At 39.0% G+C, this 21111-nt stretch overlaps 2 protein-coding genes across 2 annotated transcripts; one reads left to right on the top strand and one right to left on the bottom strand.

Annotated features, from left to right (window-relative positions):
• Positions 1–1625: 1625 nt before the first annotated feature.
• spp1 (secreted phosphoprotein 1) lies at positions 1626–8910 on the top strand. The gene is made up of 8 exons (XM_026176988.2): positions 1626–1880; positions 5307–5376; positions 5501–5539; positions 5617–5691; positions 6561–6623; positions 6722–6853; positions 7101–7448; positions 7608–8910. Exons 2-8 carry the CDS (start codon positions 5323–5325, stop codon positions 8022–8024), a joined length of 1128 nt encoding a protein of 375 aa, XP_026032773.2. The 5' UTR covers positions 1626–1880; positions 5307–5322; the 3' UTR covers positions 8025–8910.
• A 4690-nt stretch (positions 8911–13600) lies between these two features.
• On the bottom strand, positions 13601–17117 carry LOC145430094 (uncharacterized). Its single transcript, XM_080304490.1, has 3 exons — positions 16977–17117; positions 16669–16745; positions 13601–15402 (listed from the first exon to the last, which is right to left on the bottom strand). Exons 2-3 carry the CDS (start codon positions 16726–16728, stop codon positions 15007–15009), a joined length of 456 nt encoding a protein of 151 aa, XP_080160616.1. The 5' UTR covers positions 16729–16745; positions 16977–17117; the 3' UTR covers positions 13601–15006.
• Between the last annotated feature and the right edge of the window lie 3994 nt (positions 17118–21111).

The raw sequence follows: 21111 nt of genomic DNA, 5'->3' as shown, positions 1-21111 counted from the left end.
AAGGAAAAGTTGCATCTTTGGAAACCTTTATTTTAAAGGTAACCTACTCTCTGGTTTGTGTTTGTAGACATTAATGTCTTCTGAGCAACAACAGCAATCACAAGATTTGGTGACCGCTTTGTGGCCAATTTAATCTGGTGCCTACCAGAAACCTTCAGGAAGCACTTGACCTAATGAGCGGACTTCACCAAAGGGTTGCTGACCAGTCTTTAGGCCTATGTGACTGAATAGGTTGCACTCTACTAGGATAGTCTTTTGTAGGAAATCCAAAAAAAAAAGCACTGCATTAACCTAGTCTACTTGAAATAAAAGCAAACATTATTTCAGCTCTGTGCGTACTGACCTCCTTTTGGATTCAGAATCAAGTGACTACAAGATCATCCTCATATTGTAAATTTAGACAAGTTTTGCAAAGCCTACAAGCTACTAAGACCTTAGAACTCCTAAGATGGTAAACATGAGATACTGTGTATTTTGTCATAGATTGTTCTGACACTGTAAATTGTGCACAAAAGTGGAGCTTATGAAACATCACAAACATATGAAAATCCCATGGTTCCAGCTTTTAAAATATATTAAATACAACTTTGTTGTTGTTGTCAAAGGAGCTTGGAAAGAAAAGCGTCTGGACTTCTTTAATTAAGTTGCTTGAAGACGTTTCACCTCTCATCTGAGAAGCTTCTTCAGTTCTAAGGTCAAATGGTGGAGAGTCCCAGATATAATGACACAATGAACTCACCCGAAACTCTGGCTGATTGGGACCCACGCCCAGTTTCACACCTTGGCTCAGGCGATTAGAGGATCATCAGGGGGTCCTTTTGTCCCTCTGTGGGGGGTTACTCCCACTAGGTTTATATCTGGGACTCTCCACCATTTGACCTTAGAACTGAAGAAGCTTCTCGGATGAGAGGTGAAACGTCTTCAAGCAACTTAAAGAAGTCCAGACGCTTTTCTTTCCAAGCTCCTTTGACTACGATGACCTGGATGACTGAGAACCTTCACAGACATTTTGTTGTTGTTACTGTTATTGGAAATATAAATTATTTATATTTAATGACAACAATGTTAAAAAAATTTCCTTTATGCTGTATGCCACTAAATGTTCTCCCTTTTGCTTTAGGCAGTTATCAGTCAGGTTTAGTTCTAACACAAAAATGTCTGCATACACAAAGAAGGAAAAAACTAGCACCTTTTGTTTGACAGTTTAAGACAAATCAAATTGTTGATTATTCACAGAGACCTCAGTCAGATGATTTTGTTCTGTCTGTAAGGAAGCTGAATCACTGTCATGCCACCTACCACTATATGCTGCTGTTTTTAACCCAGAGCTTGTTACTACATGTTCTTAAATTAACTTACACACATAGTGAGCTTGTGTGTGTGTGTGTGTGTGTGTGTGTGTGTGTGTGTGTGTGTGTGTGTGTGTGTGTGTGTGTGTGTGTGTGTGTGTGTGTGTGTGTGTGTGTGTGTGTGTGTGTGTGTGAAAGAGAGAGGCAAAAAAACAAAAACAAAACGCATTCATATGCTTCTGTCTGGGTTTCAAATGTCTGCATGCCTTTATCCACGTATTTGTCTTGTGTTCTGTGTGTGTGTCTGTGTGTATTTGCCCCCGACACCACCACAGCACACCACCAACCACAGGAAGAGTGGGAGAGAGAGGAGAGGTGGACACCATGGAGCGGTTAACCTCATGACATCACAAGTGCTGAGATGATTGGCTGCTGCCAAAGGCTGGAAGGTTTATAAGCCAGCCGGTAGCCCTACTTTCAGCAGCATCATCACGGTGAAGCAAACCCAGGAGATAAACTAAAGACAAATCACGTCTCTGTGTTTCTGCTGCAGCCGCTGAACCCCTGAAGCTTCCCTCAACTGCAGACAAGGTCAGAATGAATTCATGACAAATTAACATTATATGTAATATATGAAGTTCTTGTCTGGTGTTTGCATTCCTAATGTCATGGTTAGAGGTGGGAAACTAGCTTAATGTTTATACAAGCTCCTGAAAATGTGCTTTTTTTTTTAGCTTGAAGAATCTATCATTACAATGTGGAAATGTGATTATCAGGTCCTTGACCATATCTGCTGCACTCTCTAGTGCATGTCCAAAAGAATGTACACAGTCCTTTCCTGACTTTAGTGTCCCCACATTCTTAATGATACAGCACTTAGCTATACTTTTGAAAACAGTGTGCTACCTGCTGCATTTTGCAGAAGACTTTCCTAGCTTTAAAATGTCAAAAAGACTCATAAAGAAACATTTTTCCTAGTCTGATATTTAAAAACTGACCGACTGGTACAGAACCCAATCCTTTATGAGAAAGTCCTCTACACGTCATCATCTAACACCAGTGTTGTACATAACAAATAAATGTTACAATGAGAGCAAATCGTCGTAGCAAAGCCAGAAATCATGTGGAAAGTTATAAGCAAAAAGCATAGAGCAGTTGGAACAGTTAGAGCAGCAAATTAAAGCTTGTTTTTGTTTTTAAACTATCACACTTGATGAACCGTGTAGGTGTCCACATACTTTTGCATATGTATAGGATCTCTTTTAAAGAAATTTGTTTGTAAATGACATTTTTTTTTAATTTTATGATTTTTAATTTCACTATTTTCCCCATAATTAAGCACTAAATGTTAAAGTTTTTGAATAGTTTTAAAAGGCAAATGTCTTTTATTTAGCAAATAAAAAACAAAAAAATAAATTTGTAATGTAATGGTGTAAATAGCCCTTTCTTTGGAAGAAAGAGAGACTTCTAACAAAATCAATCTTAGCTTTTTTTTTTTATTATTCATATTGAAATGACCTTCTCAGGAATTTAAATCAATGCAGAGCAAACTGATAATAAACCCACAAGAGAGTTTGGTTATCCGCTGTGGAGTTTATTGCAGTATCTTATGAGAGTTTGAATTACTGTCTGTGATTGGTTTGAGTCTGTGCAGCTGTTTGATTGGTTTGCCACCAGGGATAGGAAGAGGAAGCTGTGGGCACCAGGAAACCAACTCAGTGTTGACTAGTGATGCTGACAACACGCATACCCACAACAATGCACTGCCAGCTTAAATTTTTGCTGTTAAATATATTTTTGTCAGATATAAATTTAAAAAAACAAAATCCAAATATTTGTCTCTGCTTCCGCTCAATCTTCTGCTTTTCTTACACATAAATTGATTAATCACTAAGCATATTTTAGTCTGGTTCGATCTTCAAAGAATAATCTGTGTAACTAGATTCAGGATCTTTTACTTCGAACAATGAAAACCGTTTACCACAGACAGTTTTGAATGATGGATGGACAAATTGAGACCTGAAAAAAGTCCTTAGCAATACAGACTGGGGGAAATTAAGAGACTCCTGTCAGCCCTCTTGCACTGATAATCTTCTTCACTCTGAATATTTCTTCATTCCAACTTCCTTGCTGCTATAAATCCTGGGTAAACATTTTCAAGTAAAAAGAGGATAGCTTATCTAAAATTCACAGCTGCTTCCTGGTATACTTTCACATGTTTTTTTAGGGTGCTTAAGAAAAAAGCATTGTAAGTTAATGCAATATTAGATGGACAAGTGTTTTATTAAACCCAGTTTGTCTCTGAGATGCTAAAAGTTCAACAAAAGAGTGACTTGTTTGAAAAAAGTACCAGTCACCGGTAACCTGCACCAACCCAAAGAAAAACGCTATGGTTTCAGAGCTCACATAGCATGTAACTTCCTATAAAACCACAATGTGTGTTGTTTTTTTAAATTGTTGGTTTTAATTTAATAAATAAGATAGATGAAACATGTAAATTGCCTTTAAAATTGCTGGCTGATTGGTTACAATTAACCCTGCTTCGACTCTTTAAGTTAAACTAACTCTTAGCATCACTTGAGTGTACAGTTCTAAGAGCAGTATCAAACAACCTAACCACGACAGCAATAAAGCCAAACCCAACACCTAACCTAATCTTAACCCGAAAACCAATTCTGAAATCCTAAAAAAAGCTATTTGTAAAAGTGAAGTAAAAATCAAACTGTCCTTACTTTAAAGGTCTAAAGCAGTGGTCCTCACCAAGATAGAAAAACAAGAACAATACACACACTTAAAGTTACTTCCATTCCACATGTGCATGTGTGGTTGCTTTTCATGCAAAATCAGCACTTATTTCCCAAGCAGCCCAAGTTAGACCCAGAAAGGACAGAACAAAAATGTCCATGCTTTCAAGGTCTGAAACATAATCCTCACACAGTGCAATATACAAAAATACACGCATACACAGCTACAATTACTGCCACCATACATATGAGGTTGTTTTAACTTAGTCCTGAAATCAGTCCAGACAATAAAGAACAAAATGTCTTTATTATACTTTATTCTCTAGGTTTAAGGTTAAAACTTGTTCTCATAAAGAATGAAAAAATACATGCTCGCATACAGCGACAGAGACATCTGACATTATGCAGTTGCGCTGTGGCTTTCCATTTATAACTTAGTGAATTACACACTATAGGAAAAGTCCATCATTAAAGATAAGCACTTAGACTGTTCCTCCCACAGCAAACACCAACATTAAAGCTTGTTAAAGAACATGACGAGAAAAGAGAAGAAGGAACTAAAAGACATGAACAAAGACAAAACAACAATGAAATAAACCCACTAACAAAATGATTCACATTGTTGCATTGGCTGTGCTTTATTTTTTGGCTCAGCCCATGTACACCAACCACCCTGCTACTGAAAAGTGTTTATTGAGCCTTGACTGAAAATAGTCCTCTACAAAAACACAAAAAGCATCACAGAATAATTCATAGTATTGCAAACTAGACTCAGGCAGTAGAAAATCAAACAAAGTCATTTTTCTAAAAACATTCTCGAACAAAATGAATCTCCTTCTAAATGGTACCTGTTATTTTTCTCCTGTCTTTTTTTTTGGGCTCCAAATTAGTTATGAACCGCCTGCTCATAGTTTGAAAAACCGTGCTTCATAGTGATGCGATTTTTCTGCTGTGATGACAGAGAAAATGTTTTACTGTATCGAACTGAGTCGTCAAAGGCACATAGCTCTCTTTAGCTTTGTAATTAAGGCCTTAATGACTCCCTGGGACATACCAAGGACGGTTAACAGTCATGTGACTGTACAGCCTCCGCTTTTAGGAAGGAATCTGGGTGAGAGGCTGACATGTCATTGTGTTTCCTGTGAAGTTATGGCTTTCAGACGAGTATTTTGGTGCCGAGCGCTTTGTATCATGATTATGATTTATTGTTTTATTGTGATGTTTTATTGTGTGACTTCAAACTGCGTTTTTTCTGGCTTTCTCCTCCAACCAGGCATCAAACTGAGACAATGAAAGTGGCTGTTGTGTTTGTTCTGCTCTTTGCCACAGTTCTCTGCCGGCCGGTGAGACACTTTTGTCAAATCAAAACTACACCCAGATTAAAAATAGATAAATTAACTGAGAACATAACATGTTTTATCATGCCATTTTGTCATAAATTTCACTCTGGTCCCTTTGTTTTTCTAGGCGAGAAAACTTTCCAGTTCAGAGAGCTCTGAGGAAGTGGTAAGTATTCCAAGAGAGGCCGGTGGGAGGTGGTGAGAGAAAGAATGAGACATCCATGGTGTTTTTCTCTTCCACAGGTGAGACGACCAAAACCTCCAGCACTCAGAAAACAGGCGCCTGTGGTTCTTAAGGCTCGTCCCCCACCTGTGCAGGTAAAATATTCATTTTTTGTGTCCATTTATCATTTTGTCAGTTTGCTCTCCTCTCATTCTTTCTTCTCTCTTATCTTCCCTCCAGTATCTTCTCCTTATTTTGTCCTTGCAGTAATGGTTCTCCTCTAATTCTCTGCTGTCTGGGCTGTCAGCCACTTTCACCTACTCACTTAAATCTCACAAGGCACATATGTGATATCTGATAACAAAACCTATTCAAAGTACTGTTTTATGGGACTTCAACAATATTTTTCTACATGTTTTATTGTTACATCACAAAAATATAGTAAAAGTGTACAAGTATAATCAGGCAAAAGTCAGAGTAAGGCAGAAAAGTGATCAGCTAATTATTAAAGTTTAATAACTGCACAAACACAATTACCAGAAGGCCAAATAGGTAGATTTAAAATGCTTTTTTTGATTGGCTAAAAGTCAAATCCTCAAAAATTGTTCAAAGTAATGTGAACAATGTAAATTATAAAAGGGACGGTACAATATCTTGGACACACCAATATGTTAACATGAGGCAAAGCATCATATTTTTAGATGCACTTCATCTGTGGCTATGTGCTACTGGTAGCTGGAGTTTAGTGAGACTACGGGTAAAATCTTTGTTATACAGAGCAGAGAAAAGCAGGAGAACTAGGATTTTTAAACTTGTAGTTCAATATCTCATTCTGATTTTAGCTGCGAAGTAGAGATGCAACCTTTAAATAATCTCCTCTAGCTGGGTTCAGCTTAAAGTACAAATTTTATAAAAGCAATGAAAGAAAACTAAAGGACGATTTCAAAGATTGTTTCTTCCAAAGAAAGGACTCTTTACAGCAATGATGATTAATCACATTCATTGCACGTCTCCCATCTCGCAGAATGTTGTAGCAGCCGCGGCTGCTGGTTCAGATGAGAGCGCAGAGACTTCAGAAGAGGAGGAGGTGAGAGATGAGCAGCAGAGGTCAAAACAGTGATCATTTATGTTACAATGCATTTATTGTTAAACTCTTATAACATTGTGTTTTAATGGTTGTTGCAGCATCAGCAGCAGGTGGCAGCCGAGGCGCTACCTGAAGTCAAATCTGTCGTCACAGACACAACTTCAGATTCGCCCTCTGTTAACAACCAGGACAATGAAGACGGTGATGATGATGATGAAGCAGAGGAGAGTGTGAGTAAAAATGTCCTGTGAAAACCTTTTCATTACTTCTTTAAATAACAGGAATTTATTATTTCAAACAATTAGTCTCATGTGTGTCACATTTCTCAAGCTTAAGTTTAGATATTTGTGTCAATAAAAAATTTAGATATAAAATGTATTTTAGCCATGCCGATGAAGATATGAGTCATGGACAATTTAAACTAAACTACTAGAAAATCAGTAGGAATTTTTGCCAACTTCTATATCTTGTCTACAGGAAACAGAGGAGGAAGAGGAGGAGGAAGATGAATCCAGCGACAGCTCAGAGTCTGGTGAGTCCTCCACGCCTGCTCCTTCTACAGTAGCCCCTGTGGTTGTCACAGAGACACCGGCCCCTGAGTCGACTGATGAGCCCATTGTGGCCACCGTCGTCACCGATACAGCCCGCGGTGACAACCTGGGAGGCTACCCCAGCGAGTACAAGTCCATCGTTTATGTGGAGGAAAAATCCTACCACAAGGCTCCCGGGCCCTACAAGTCCTATGAGTTTGAGGACACAGGAAAGAAGACAGCCTATTCAATGACCGGCGGCAATGAGGTGGAGAAGCTGCCAAAGGTGTATAAGGTACAGTTAGCTTTATCAATTTCTAAAAGACTGAACCAGAATTGGTCCTTAAAGTTAGCAGAATCCCTAACCCTCATTTCCGATTACTGCATTAAAAGGTTAAAATATAATGTTGATAAATATGCAAACTAACCCTCACATCTCTCCTTTGACCTCTAGACTATTTATGTCAACTCTGAACTCCTGGAGGAAGACACCAGCACCCCTGAGGTGGAGAGCCAGGGTCTGGATGCGTCCTCTGGCACATCTCAGGATCCGGATCCCCGCCAGGCCGATCTGGCAGAGGAAGAGGAGAGCACCAGCACCAGTGACCCTACCACCAGCGAGAGTGAAAGCAGCAGCACCCCAGAGGAAGAAGAGGAGGAGGAGGAAGAGGAGAGCGCCAGCACCACCAGTGATAGCACCAGCCAGGAGGCCGAAGACGAGGAGAGCCAGAGCAGCGAGGAGGCTACAGCCACACCTGGAGCTGCTGACGCTGACTCCGATGAGAGTGACAGCACTGAGAGTGACTCTGATGAGGAAGGGGCAGCACCTGACACCACCACTGACATCCCGGCAGTTATCACTGCCAAATAAGCCCATCTAGGAAATAGAGTGGGCAGTGGTGTCCGAATCACATAATGTGTGCACACTGCATCCATGTGCAAAGAGCCCCCTCCCGAGCCCTTTTCCCTGCAAGGTCCAATAGGGATGACCAAGGCTGAATTATTATTGACTCATGTTTTCAGCTGATATTTCCATGAAAATCTGTGCATCATCTAACAAAGCACATGTGTTTTGCTCTCTAGGGTTTTGGCTAAATAAACCATTAACGCCTTTATCCTGTGGTCCTTGTAAATCTCATCTTTGATCCAGTAGGGGAAAAGAAGTTAATTGAACTTTAAAAATGACGACTGCTACCTGTAACAGGAGGTTGACCGACCTCATGATCTTTGGCCCTTCCCCTTCTCCCTTCTCTTCCAGCAGGGTACAAGGTCAAAACTGATAAAGAACAAAAACGCTGACAAAGTTGAGTCCTCTTGTCTACACTAGCACAAAACTGCCATTTACTATTAATTAATAACTGCAATACGCAAACATACAAAGTTCTTATGCTTAATAAATAAATGCAAATGCACATTTTATATTTAAATACATTTGTAATACTTGTAATCATTTTGAAAATAATCAAATTTAAAACTGACATTAAGTCACACATTTGCTGCCAGTGTGGCTTAGCTTTTTTGCTCGCTAACATTACATTTTGCTGGTGTAGATAAAAGGATCCAGGCAAAGAACAAAAAAATTCTTCTATTACAGGGTTCAATCAGATATAGATACAGTACACACATACAGACAACACAGCCCTGTTTATTTGCACAGTTGCTACCTACACTACATGTTGTTTGTCCCATGTTGTTTACTGTAATGTACCATAATGTACCATTTCTAAAATATTAATAAAGTTCTTTTTCATAAAAAACCCCCATCTTGGTTGTGTAAGCATAAACACTATTCTGAAGTTTACCGCATAGTCCTGTGAAAAAGTTTACACAAGACTCTATGTGGTGAAAAACTAACTGCACGGCACGTAATTCAGTAGCTCGCAGAACTAGCATTAGCAGCAATAACTTCAAGTAATGATTTTATATGACTTGATCAGTATCTCACATCATTTCCCCCCCACACTTGATCCAGTTTATTTAAGGTTGCAGGCATTCATTTATGCACAGCTCTGTTGAGGTCCTGTGGCTACAAAACAAACCCAAATCATCACACTTCCACCGCCATGCTTGACAGCTAGTATGAGGTCTTTGTTTTGATATGCTGCGTTTGGTTTTCACCAAATGTGGCGCTGTGGATTCTGGCTGTGGATATGGATTTGCAAAACATCTTTGCTTCACCAAAGGACATTGTTCTAGAAATTCAATTTGATTCAGTTCTATTCAATAATATTAAATAATGGTAAATCACATACAAGGTCATCTCAGGGCACTTTATATTATTATATTGTAAGGTACTGGCCCCACAACAATATAGACGTGACCCCAACAATCAGAAGATCCCTATGAGCAAACAATTTGAAGTCTTTTACACATGATTGCTATGTTGCTAAATACAGTAAGCAAGGCAACAGTGATATAGAGAAATACAAAATTATTAAAGTGGAGAAAAGTAGAGATCGTAAACAACTGAAAGGTTTGGTAGACTTGTATCCAGCCATTTTTTAAAAAGTTTAAAGGGAACAATCTTAACAATTAATGTCACTCATGTCTGTGTGGTAACTTTGATGCTGGAGCCTAACAAGTACTGAAAAATATTCTCATAAACAAGGGAATCTGAACAGCTGACTCTTTCAGTCAAATTGGAAGCAAAACTACACAAACCACAATACTGCTCAACTTTAATCTCAAATGTTAATGGGTTATAAATGTTTTTAATGGGTAATATAAAAATATATATATTAAAAAATAGGTTATATATATAATTTCTCCTCATGCAGTATTTATGATTCAAGAGAGAAATTAGCTATAGTACTAATCCTTGAATGGTGGGCCTTACTCCCTGGTGGGTTATGAAACATACATTTTTCTTCCCCACAATAACAACAAACCAGTAAACAACTGGAAAATTATAAGTTAAAAGTGTTTATGTATTATTTGTAAAATCAATGCATAATTCAGCTAGTGTGTGATTGTGATTTTTGGTACTGAAGTCAAGTTTTGTTAATTTCCCCGTTTCTTTAAAAGTTAAATCATGAGGTCAAAGCCTGGCCCAGAATGAACCCTGGCACAATGTATAGGCTGAATCTAAAAGACTGTTTGCCCAGACTTCGCCTTCCATTCTGTTTATGTTCTACTGTCTGTCAAATGCGTAATACACACATTTAAACACATGTGCAGACACATAAATGCAGACGTTAGACAGATTGCAGAGTATAATCAGTTCTCCCAGACTGCAGCAGAGAAGATCCTCAGGCAAAAAGACAAGAAAATTAAAAATAAAGTAAAGTGTGATGCTGTGCTTCTCAAGACTGTGAGCTGCATGATGTTGAGAAATGTACAGTGCAATACTGAAACAACACATCTTATTATGCATTTGATATGTCATGCCCTGAGCATATGCAGGACTGAAAACAAAGAAATGTGCTCTTTAAAAAGAACCCTGATTACAAATATATTTGTAGTTTCAATTTCATGTAACCTTAATTACTAGACTTGTGCTTACTTTTGGTCTCATGAATTTTGTATAGATTCGAATATTAATTTATTTTGTCTATTAAGTTGTGCAGGATTACCTTATGTCTTTGCAGAATTTGGTCTTTTAAATTTCCATTCATACCTGCTTATGCTGGTACAGTTTCAGTGTTACATCATCTGAGTAGTACGTTGGGAAGAAGAGTGAGTCTTGACTATAGGAGATGCTTTCAAGAAAAACAGTGCTTTGCCATTAATCCACAGCCCAAACAGTAACAGGTTCAAATTAACAAGAACATCGGCAATTTCACTATTCTCTTAATAAAAAAATTATAAAATCTATAAAAAAAGTGTCATAGCATCCATCCAACATGTTCACATGCTCAAACATGGCTAATAATAACTGGGCTTGTAGGTAACAGAATAGAATAGAATAGAATACTTTTATTGTCACTATACAGTTGTACAATGAGATTGCGAGCATCTCCAACTCAGTAGAAACATGTGTGTGTGTGTGTGTGTGTGTGTGTGGGGGGGGGGGGGGCACAGTTCTGCAGCACTATATACATATGAACAGGACTAACAGAAAAAAAATATATAAAATGTAAGCAGGCTGAACAACTTGAAACCAGGGTGGGAACTGACTTTCATGATGTTTGCTGCTCTGCTGAGGCAGCAGGAGGAATAAATGTCAATCAGGGAGGGGAGAGGGCAGCCAATGATCTTCTGTGCTGCCTTGACTGCACTCTGAAGCCTTGCTCTGTCCGCCTTAGTGCCTCTGCCGTATCATACGCAGTATGTTAGCAGGCTCTCAATGGATAAGTGGTAGAAGGTCAGCAGCAGGTTGGAGTCCAGCTTGTACTTCCTGAGGACCCTCAGAAAGTGCAGCCGCTGCTGGGCCTTCTTGACGACCCCTGAGATGTTGTCTATCCAGGAGATGTCAGCGGAGATGAGGACACCAAGGAACACACTTCCCGTTGATGTATAGTGGGGCTAAGTCAGTGCTCTGCCTCCTGAAGTCGACAATGACCTCTTTGGTTTCCCTGGTGTACAGTGCAGGGTTGTTTTCTGAACGCCATGCTGCCAACTTCAGGACTTCCTATCTGTAGTCTGCCTTGTCTCCCTTTGAGATGAGTCTGACTACCGTGGTGTCATCAGCAAACTTGATGAAGAGGTTGTTGTGGTTAGTTGGACTGCAGTTGTGGGTATAGAGAGAATACAATACCTGGAAATACCTGGAAAACATGTAATGTCTGCAAATTTTGAACAAACATAAGTTTGAGTTAGGAAACAAACTAACTAACAAACAAACTAACTAACTAACTATGAATTTTAACCAAGAAATTCGAAGAATTTTTGTTAGCATTTAGTCTTTGGATCAATTTTCTGCTTAAAATTTAGTTAATTGAATTTATTGATTTATGTGTTAAATGCAACACATCTCGGAACTATGGATGAGTAGAAGGTAGGAAGCTCCTCAAGGAGATGAAGACTGGAAGCTAAAATTAGGAAAGGATGAACTGAGGTGCAGAAGACAACATGACGTCCATAACTGAGGCTCTAGAAAGTGCTAAATACATATACCAGAGAGATATGTAGGAATGTGTTTGTGTAGGAATATGTTAAAACTAATTCAGACAGTATTTGAGCTAGCACAGAAGCTTGAATGGGCTTGCTCGAATTTATCTATCAGATTTTTAACAATCCTTTGCCCCATGTCTTCCACAGACAACCAGATGTTCTCAGTTGCAGATATAAAAATCTGTAATTTCCTTTTTTTTCTTTTTAGCCCTTTTAGCTTCCCATTAGTTTTGGTTTATTGTGTCATTTTTCCCAGTGCATCTCTTTTACGGTTATTATTATCCTTTTGAATATTATTTGCTATTAGAATTTAGAATTTATTGCCCTACTTCTTATTAAATCATTACAATCACCACTTTTGTTATTGTTAATTTTGTGTTTCAAATCATATTTATTGTTTCTTTGATCATTTTACTTGCAGATTTGACTCTGTACACATCCTAACGGTCGACTTCTGCCAAAAACTGAATTCCTCAACTAACAGAAACTGTAATAATTAACCATTCCCACTAGATGGAGCTAGACAGGTCGTTGTTATAGCTCAATGCTGAGCTTCTTATCCACCCAGCTAAGACAACCCTATTTTGGTTCTTGACGAGTAATCCAGGCATCACACAAACAGACATACAGGCATAGGCTATAGTATTCTTTATTTCTTTTTTGCTTTATTTCCTAAAATCTGTAGATTAACATAAAAAACAAGAATCCATTAATCTGTTTTTGTTCTCTATAAATTTAAAAATTCAATTTGCCAAATTGTGTCTGTTCTTTGAATTTTTGTGGTGATAAATTGTCATTTATTGCACATTCCTAAGAATAAAGGGATAAACTACAAATAAAAGCGTTTTGTAAAAAGTATTTACTTATTTACAACTCTTATCTATGAGTCACAATTAGTGTGCAGTTGGACCTTCACATCTGATTTCATAACAAAACCTTTAGAGATGGTGATAACGAGACTTCGTTAACTAATGCATGATGTCCATAGAGCCTCAGCCACTTTTTATACAATTACAATTAATCAAAGAATGCTTTCAGACATGTAAATGATTGTTTATTGGGCCCAAATGTATTCTGCAGCAGGACAAAACCCCCAAAACACAGCCATAGTCATTAAGAACTATCTTCAGTACAAAGAAGAACTGGAAGTGATGGTTCGGCCCCCACAGAGCCCTGATATTAACATCATCGAGTGTGTCTGGGATTACATGAAGAGACAAAACGATGTGAGGATGCCTACATCCGCAGAAGATCTGTGGCTCATTCTCCAAGAAGAATTGTTGCTGTTTTAAAGGCAAAGGGTGGCCACACCAAATATTGATTTGATGTTGATTTCTCTTTTGTTCATTCACTGCATGTTGTTGGTTGATGAAAAATAAATGATTAACACTTCCATTTTTGAAATCATTCTTTATTTATAGCTCACCTGCCTAAAACGTTTAATTTAAGAATTAAATGATGATATAAATATGACCATATTTTTTTTATTCTGTATGGATTTTTTTTCTTTATTAGAAAAAAAAAACAGCAGTTGTTGTATAATCAGGCATATTAGGTCCAAACAAGTCCAAAGCAGTATAAAACAGTAACAATCAGCAACATTTAGGTCTTCTTTTGCCTCTCTGTTCTACATTTAATCTGTGAACATGTACATTTATAGCGTGCAATTACAGAACCCCACTGTGGTAAGGACTCACCAGCATGTACAGACAAGACCTGACGCGACACACCCTCCCCAGACTATAAACACACTGCTGTGGGATACATATTCTGGATACCTCACGAAGAGTAATAACCTTTTGTTGTTGTTTTGTAAAATTTAATCAGTAACCATCGCTTGCCTTGGATGTTTTTTCTGCTTGGCCACATATCTTTACACTTCCAACATATCAGCAGATCTTTCCAGAAAACCTGAAGTTAATTTTAACACATTGTAAGAATTGTCCTCAAAGCTGCAATAAACATGCAAACAGAGTATTTTCATTTAATATAATTAAATATTTAAGTGCTTTTGTTTGTATGAAATATGCTATGAAGCAATAGCTTTTACCTAAAAACTGCAGGTCATCCACTCCATTTCATAGGACTAAACAGCAGTGAAAGATTAAAAATTCGTCTAAATATACATTTAGTAGCACACACACACACACACACACATATAAAGAAACATTTTCTTTACTGACAGTTCACAGTACTAGTAAGCATGAGTGAAATCATCCATTTGAACCAGACTTCACACACTTTGCTTTTTGTAACTCTGCAATGTCTCTAATGTTAATTTAAAATTGGCTTTAAGAAAGTATTGCCTTATCATCATGCCATCACATTCTCTGCCCTGTTATTTAGACTTCTAAATTTAAGATGTCTCTTAATTCTGCTGATTGCATGCTAAAAAGGGGGAGTTAAAAGGTAACACAACCTCTGTTACTTCTTTAAGGGAAAAAAATGGATTCAAAATAATTCAGCATCCTATTGGCACTTCTCATTCTGTACACGTTTTAAAGAATCAGATTTTATTGTATATGTCCAATGTTTCTCAGTGTAAACCAATGTTTTATTGCTGTCTTTCTAAGTTACTGCAACATGCAAAGCAGAGTTCTGATTGTGATGATCCGATACCCATCAAACCAGTGCATAAGCACTTCTTTTTTAAAGCCATTTTTAAATACAAGCAAAATAATTTATATAAAAAAAGCAAACTGGGAAAAAAAAATTTCTAAATTGGATAGAAAGTGTCCACAGGCGGCTCACTAAAGTCAAACATTTGTTCAACAATATGGCTCTCGTTGTCTGACTGTTGCTCAGTTGTCTCCTCTGTTGTCAGTAATGGGAGCTGCTGTTGGAATCAGCACCGTAAAGCACTGATCGCATGTTGGTGTGGCATTGACAGATGGGGTTGGCGTTGCTGGAAGGGGCGTCGTCTTCATCACAATTGGTTGGTCAGTACCCATTGTGCTTACTTCAGGAGGGACTGTACTCCCCTCTTCAACAGTTGTCATCGCAGTAGAGGTCGTGACTGGCGTGGTCACTTCGGGATCGATAATCTCCTCAGAGGACAACCCCCCCTCCTCAGATGATTGACTTTCTGAAGATTCGCTGGAGCTCATGGAGTTGAAAGCATCCCCAGTGAACCTGTGGTGATAATGTTGGATTTTGTGGTCGGGGATATCGGCATCATGATGCCTCCTGAAAGCCATCTGTGGTGGGAAAACCAAATAATAGAGACAATACCCTCAGATTCTGTTAAATAAGCAAAAATCTGTGTTTGTCTGACAGAAAAATATAATTTTAATGACGGTGTTTAAAATGTTTAAAAACACTTTTAATGTAGCCCCACAATTCGCCGAAACATAAATTTTATGTCCCTTAAAGTTACAGAGAAATGTTTTAAAACGATCCCGAAACAACCATTAATCAGCACAGACTTCTTACACGCTACTGTCACATTTGGAAGAAAACATCATTCAACGTGAAAATATCCCAACAAAGACCAAATGTATGAATAGAATTTTTCATTTAGGACAGGTTATAAATGAAATAGATGGAAAATTACCTTACTGTGATATAAGTTGAGGATAAATGCCACGATGAGGAAGTATCATAAAATAAATTGAAAATTTCAAAAAAATGTTTTTTATTCATAAAAAAGGTAGATTGAAACTGGTTGAAATCCAGTAAACAATCTAAATGCTCAAATGGACTAAAATCCTTTGCACATAATCCTATTTGTTTTATATAAACATTTGCGTGCTGTTGGATGTGTGGTTTGGGAGTATGTAGGCTGTAGTTGTTTGGATGGCACTAATCCCAAAGTGTCATCCCAAATCATAGCGTGTATAAAAAGATGGACATATCCGCTGTGACGCCGCCCACTGGTTTGTGAAACCCCGCCTTTAAGCCTTGTGGCTGAGCATCTTGGTGTGTTGAAACAGGGCGGGATGAGGGTTTATCTGCTCATAAAACCAAGGGATACACATCTGTATGATAGCTATGCTGAAAATTACAGAGTAGATCAGCACAAAGTAATTTACTGAGCAAACTTCATGTTTTGTGTTTAACCTAGTGGTTCAAACCTTAAAATCAGCAGCAAAGTACATCTGACTTCTTTTTGAAACCAATGGAGTCACTCCCCACTGTTCATTTGAAGGACTGCAGAGTGATGTCATGTTTCAGACCAAGACCTATGCCAGTAGACACTATGCATCCCAAAGTGTTGGCTAGTTTAATCAACCAATTACTCAAGTTGAGGGTCACACATCCCAAGGGGCACAGCTTCCTGTAACGCCAACAAATTGGTAGAAATCTATGAAATGCGGTTGAGTTCAAGTAAAAAGTGGAATAAAATGGAGAAACTCGAGTAAAATATAAATATCTCAAGTATCTCAAGCTGAGACAGATGGCAAGAAAACAGCTTAAGTGAGGAAGATAAGAGAAGTTTGCGGTTCCTTTGCGGGTTAACTTACTGGCTTGGCAGATGTTGTTGTAAGAAGGGCGATGACGAGGGCGGTTTTCAGAAGTTCCATTTCTGATTGATTGCTGTCTGTGAAGGAGGGAAACCACAGAGAAAAACAGTCACACAATCCAGAAACAAGACACTCTGACAGGGTGGGCATGACGGATGTACACCGAAACGTGTTATAAATGAAATTAAAATTTAATTAACAGTTGTTCATAGAAGCAGTTATCATCATCAAATTTTATAAAGTATGAATTAAAAAACAAAATACAATCTGTTAAACTAATAATAAGAAGAATAAAAGAAAAAACTCACCACTTTCTGGTCTGTAGTTTATAAATTCTTTTAAATCCTCTGTAAAATCAATCCAACTCTCTGCTGCTGTTTGTTGTTTATCAGTGTGCAAAGGTGTGTGACTTCAGTGGAGACAGTGGCTCATATATACTGCCTGGCAGAGAGCTGGGCTGGGCATGGCTGTGACGAGGACCTGAGAGAAGGATTGAGTAATACTGTGTTTTCCAGGGCCAGAGTGAAAGGGAGGGACAGGACAGAAGGTTTTTAGCACACAATATAACTCACCAAAATGCTACAAAATTAGCACTGAGATTATTTATCGTGTCTGCTGAGTTATGAGCTTTACTGGCAGATGCTTGCATTGTTTTGATGATCAGAATTAAAGACGGGCTCTGAGTCTGTGTAAATACCTTCTTGTAAATGAATAATTACACCTCAATGAGTTTAACGGGATATACAAATGGGAGCTCAGCGTGAGGGGTTGAAATTGGATTTTGCTCCAATTTCAAACCCTCACTCTGAGCTGTCTTTTTATTTATCATTAAATCATTAAGTCTGTTAAATCTAATTTCATGCAAACACTAAGACCTTTACAGAGTGTTGGAGCTTAAAGAACATTTTGCTGTGATCTTTAATCTGTGATCTTTAAAAGTGTTAGCAGGTGTCGTAAAAGGGGGTATGTTAGGCACAAGGGGGTGATGAAGGTTAAGTAAGTAAGCAGGATGTGGAGCAACAGTTTTCTGACCGTCGTGGTTTAGTTGTAACATAAAAGGAATGTAAAGGGAGCTCCCACCAGAGGCATTTTTTTTGGATTTTTCGGTTTGTATGGAGAATAATTGTTTTCCTTTTTTACATTCACCTTGTTTTTGCTACCGAAAACCATACAAGCGATTCAAGAAGAGCACGAGTCAGAAACTTTACGTCCTGCAGAAGCGGCAAAGAAGGACCGAAGGTTGCCGCTACACAGAGCATTGCTTTTGTTATTCAGGGACGGTCAAACTCAGCTGTAGTTAGCATCTCTGTCAATTCAGTTCAATTCATTTTTATTTATTTGCCACAAAATCAAACAACAGTTGCTTTATATTGTAAGGTAAAATCACCCCAACAACCATATTACCGCCTATGGCCACAGTTCATGTAAAACATGCAGTCATCATGAGAAAACAAGTAAAACACCAAAATAAATAAATGCAAATCAAAAAAGTCAGATTTATTTCTGTGCATCCTCTTCTATGCCTCCCATTAACAGTGTATATAAAAGATGGAGAAAGCCACTGTGACAGCACTCGGTGGTTTGTGGGTCATGTTTTGAAGCCTTGGCTTGATTATTTTGGTTTCCTTATTTTTTCCTTTGCTTGAACACAACAATCCAGGGTTAGCTCTCTGAGTAACTGAGGACACACTGACTGGAAACTTATATATATATATATATTTTTCTTTTTTGTGTCCCGTTTGGATCTTTAGCCATCAGAATTGTTGTCTTAAGGCCAAGACAGATGCCAAGCGGATTTATTTTACCAAGTGGATCATCATGGCCTTGCCATATTGGTCCATTTGATTGACCTTTATTATAATTATGAATTCATTTTATTTTCAGTTGCTACAAACGGGACAGACATGACTGGGGGATAGGACAGGGAGAAAGAATGAAAGAAAGAGAGGGAGGGAGAGAAAGAAAACCAAAGGGGAGAAGAGACAGTGAGAAGGGGGGGAAGAGAGAAAGAAAAAAAGAAAAAGAAAAAAAAAACACCTGGATCACCTGTATGGAGAAAAAAAACAGAAGAGAAAGCAAACAACAAAGAGCAACATAATAAAAAAAACAGCACCATCACAATAAACTAGCTAGCAGTAGATATCAGTAGATACTAAATAATAAACGATATTGTGCAGCACGCAAGATAGACAGCGCACAATGTGCTTTGAGGCAGCAGCCAAGAAAGCTGTAGTCCGCGTCTGTGAACACCCGTGTGTACACCTGTGTGCATACCTGTGTGGATCAGCATGCTTGTATTCAAAAGGTTTCTCCATGTAACGATCTGCTAGGGAGTGTGGGGAGCCACAGCCCCGTCCACCAGGGTATGAAGCAGGTATGGAGGAGATCCAGGCCCCAGATATCCAGAGGCCCCAGAGTACAAGGACCCGAGGAGGACCACCAAAGGGGGGGGAACCGTGCCACCCTCCTGGGAAGAGCTGAGTAGAACCCCAAAGGAGAGGTCACCCCGCAGCTACGGAGCAGAGGCCAGAGGGGGTTGCAGTGGCGTGCCCGCGGGCTCTGCTGGCAGCCAGCTGTACCCAGAGAGTCTAAGACCCAACCTGACATATAGACACAGACGAACAGGCACACGTGGACACAGACGTGCATTCCCACCCCATATGCACAACCAAATACTCGGCACTCACCCAACGTGTAGACAGACACAAATAGACACTGCACAGACAGTCGCACTCCCCAAACATACTCTATATCCCAGGTCCAGGTACCCCCGCCCTCAGAGGGGCAAGCCGCACCTAGACCCAGGAGGACCCATGTAACCCTTCTCTCTGGGGTGGAGGCAAGCGGACCACCTCCTTATCTGCAGTAGCAGGGAGGCCCCGCATCCCAGACCCCAGTCTGACGGCCAGCACCTCCTCCCAGCCCCCCAGCCCTGACGGCTAACAGAACCGGGGTGAGTGAAGACCTCAAACCTCCCTACGCCCGCTCATATGTAGTGTTGCTGTGTGCTGTTCTAAAGTGCATTTAAAACTCAGGAGAGCATGGTACTAGCTTCCTCTCAGAGAGCAGCACGGCTCTTCCTGAAAACCCTTAGTGTCTAAATGCATTTAAAATTGAGGGTAGGGCACCAGCGCCAGAGGTGGGTTGGAGTACACCGACCCTCCTCTGGATGCTGTAAAACGTGCCCACCCCCAAGGCCCTATATGTATGTGTTATGTGAGAGTGTGAGTAATGTGGATGTCTAGGTTGCCGAATAAAATTGAGGCACTTATATATTTTTTAAAAATTAATTTAACAATTTAAATTTACATTTTTTATTCTTTATTTTTGATATCTTTTTGTCTTTTATTTTAGTAAATTTTTAGATTAATTTGTCTTTTTTTGTGGGCATTTGTGTCCAGGCAATGCGCACCATTCACAGATTTTTCACTTATCTGTTGTTTGCTCTATATAATATCTGATTTTCCTTTGGATGTGATTAATCATGAGACTGTTATAGGTGATTTAGGAGGACGCTGCTTAGTGTTTAATTATCTGATGAAGAGCTGGTATGCAAACAACATCACTAGATGTGATAAATAAGTAATATGGATTTCTGCAGAATGCGAAAACATTATTTCATGGAAAAACTGTTTATTAAATTCACACATTGGTTCAATGTTCCCTCTAAGCTGCGCACGTGCGCAATTGCGCACTGCTGGCATGGTCTTTGCGCACAGAGAATCAGAAAAAAAAAATCTAACCTGAATTGAAATTAAAATTAAAACTTTAACAATTCTGTTTTGCAGTGTTAGTCAGTGAGTGACTGGCTGCTCCCGTATGGGATTAGAACGATGCCACCTTATCCCATAGTCCAGCCAATAATACGATTCACATTCGTATATAGGCAGCTAGTCAACGTCGTTGACAGGCTATGATAGCGTCCTCGTGTGCCGACACCGGTGTTTTAGCTAGCAAAGCGGCGTGGCTGATGTGGAGTGAAACACGTTAATGACAACGTGTACAACCATTGGAGATGTGAGCAGGACAGACGGAACAATAGACAGAAAAACTGTGGACTTTATATCAGTTTTTAAATTGTGTTGATAGGCCACGTAAAACCAGAGTTATGATAAAAATATCTGCAATGTTTGGTTTTCTTCCTGAATACTGTCGTTGTTTATATTTACTGCGGGAAGAAATGGTAAAAACGCTTGAAAGCACTCTCTGCCTATGAGCAAAACCATCCCACCCCCCTCCTCCCCCCCCGCCTTTCCTATTGGTGGAAAAATGTACCATGTCGACCAATCAAAAAATGATATGGCAGCATGGCATTTAGTTGTTTAGGAAGGGGGGACGTTTTAGGAGTGACGGCAGTGCTTTGAGATGTGAGAGATTTGCGACGTTTAGCGCAAACCTTGTGTAGTTAGTGTGTAGTGTAGTCAATAGTTTTGTTGTGTGTGT

The sequence above is a fragment of the Astatotilapia calliptera genome, chromosome 7, assembly GCF_964374335.1.
Source record: "Astatotilapia calliptera chromosome 7, fAstCal68.1, whole genome shotgun sequence".
Lineage (NCBI taxonomy): Eukaryota > Metazoa > Chordata > Actinopteri > Cichliformes > Cichlidae > Astatotilapia > Astatotilapia calliptera.
Note: the sequence above shows the minus strand (reverse complement) of the source record. Positions and strands in the feature narration are given on the sequence as shown.

What these genes read in the sequence shown, in the direction of transcription:
- spp1 (XM_026176988.2), top strand. Translation starts at nt 5,323, where the DNA reads ATGAAAGTGGCTGTTGTGTTTGTTCTGCTCTTTGCCACAGTTCTCTGC. An exon ending in AGACTTCAGAAGAGGAGGAG is followed by an intron (nt 6,624 to 6,721) that starts GTGAGAGATGAG and finishes TGGTTGTTGCAG; the next exon opens with CATCAGCAGCAGGTGGCAGC. An exon ending in ATGATGAAGCAGAGGAGAGT is followed by an intron (nt 6,854 to 7,100) that starts GTGAGTAAAAAT and finishes TCTTGTCTACAG; the next exon opens with GAAACAGAGGAGGAAGAGGA.
- LOC145430094 (XM_080304490.1), bottom strand. Translation starts at nt 16,728, where the DNA reads ATGGAACTTCTGAAAACCGCCCTCGTCATCGCCCTTCTTACAACAACA. An exon ending in CAACAACATCTGCCAAGCCA is followed by an intron (nt 15,403 to 16,668) that starts GTAAGTTAACCC and finishes TTCCCACCACAG; the next exon opens with ATGGCTTTCAGGAGGCATCA.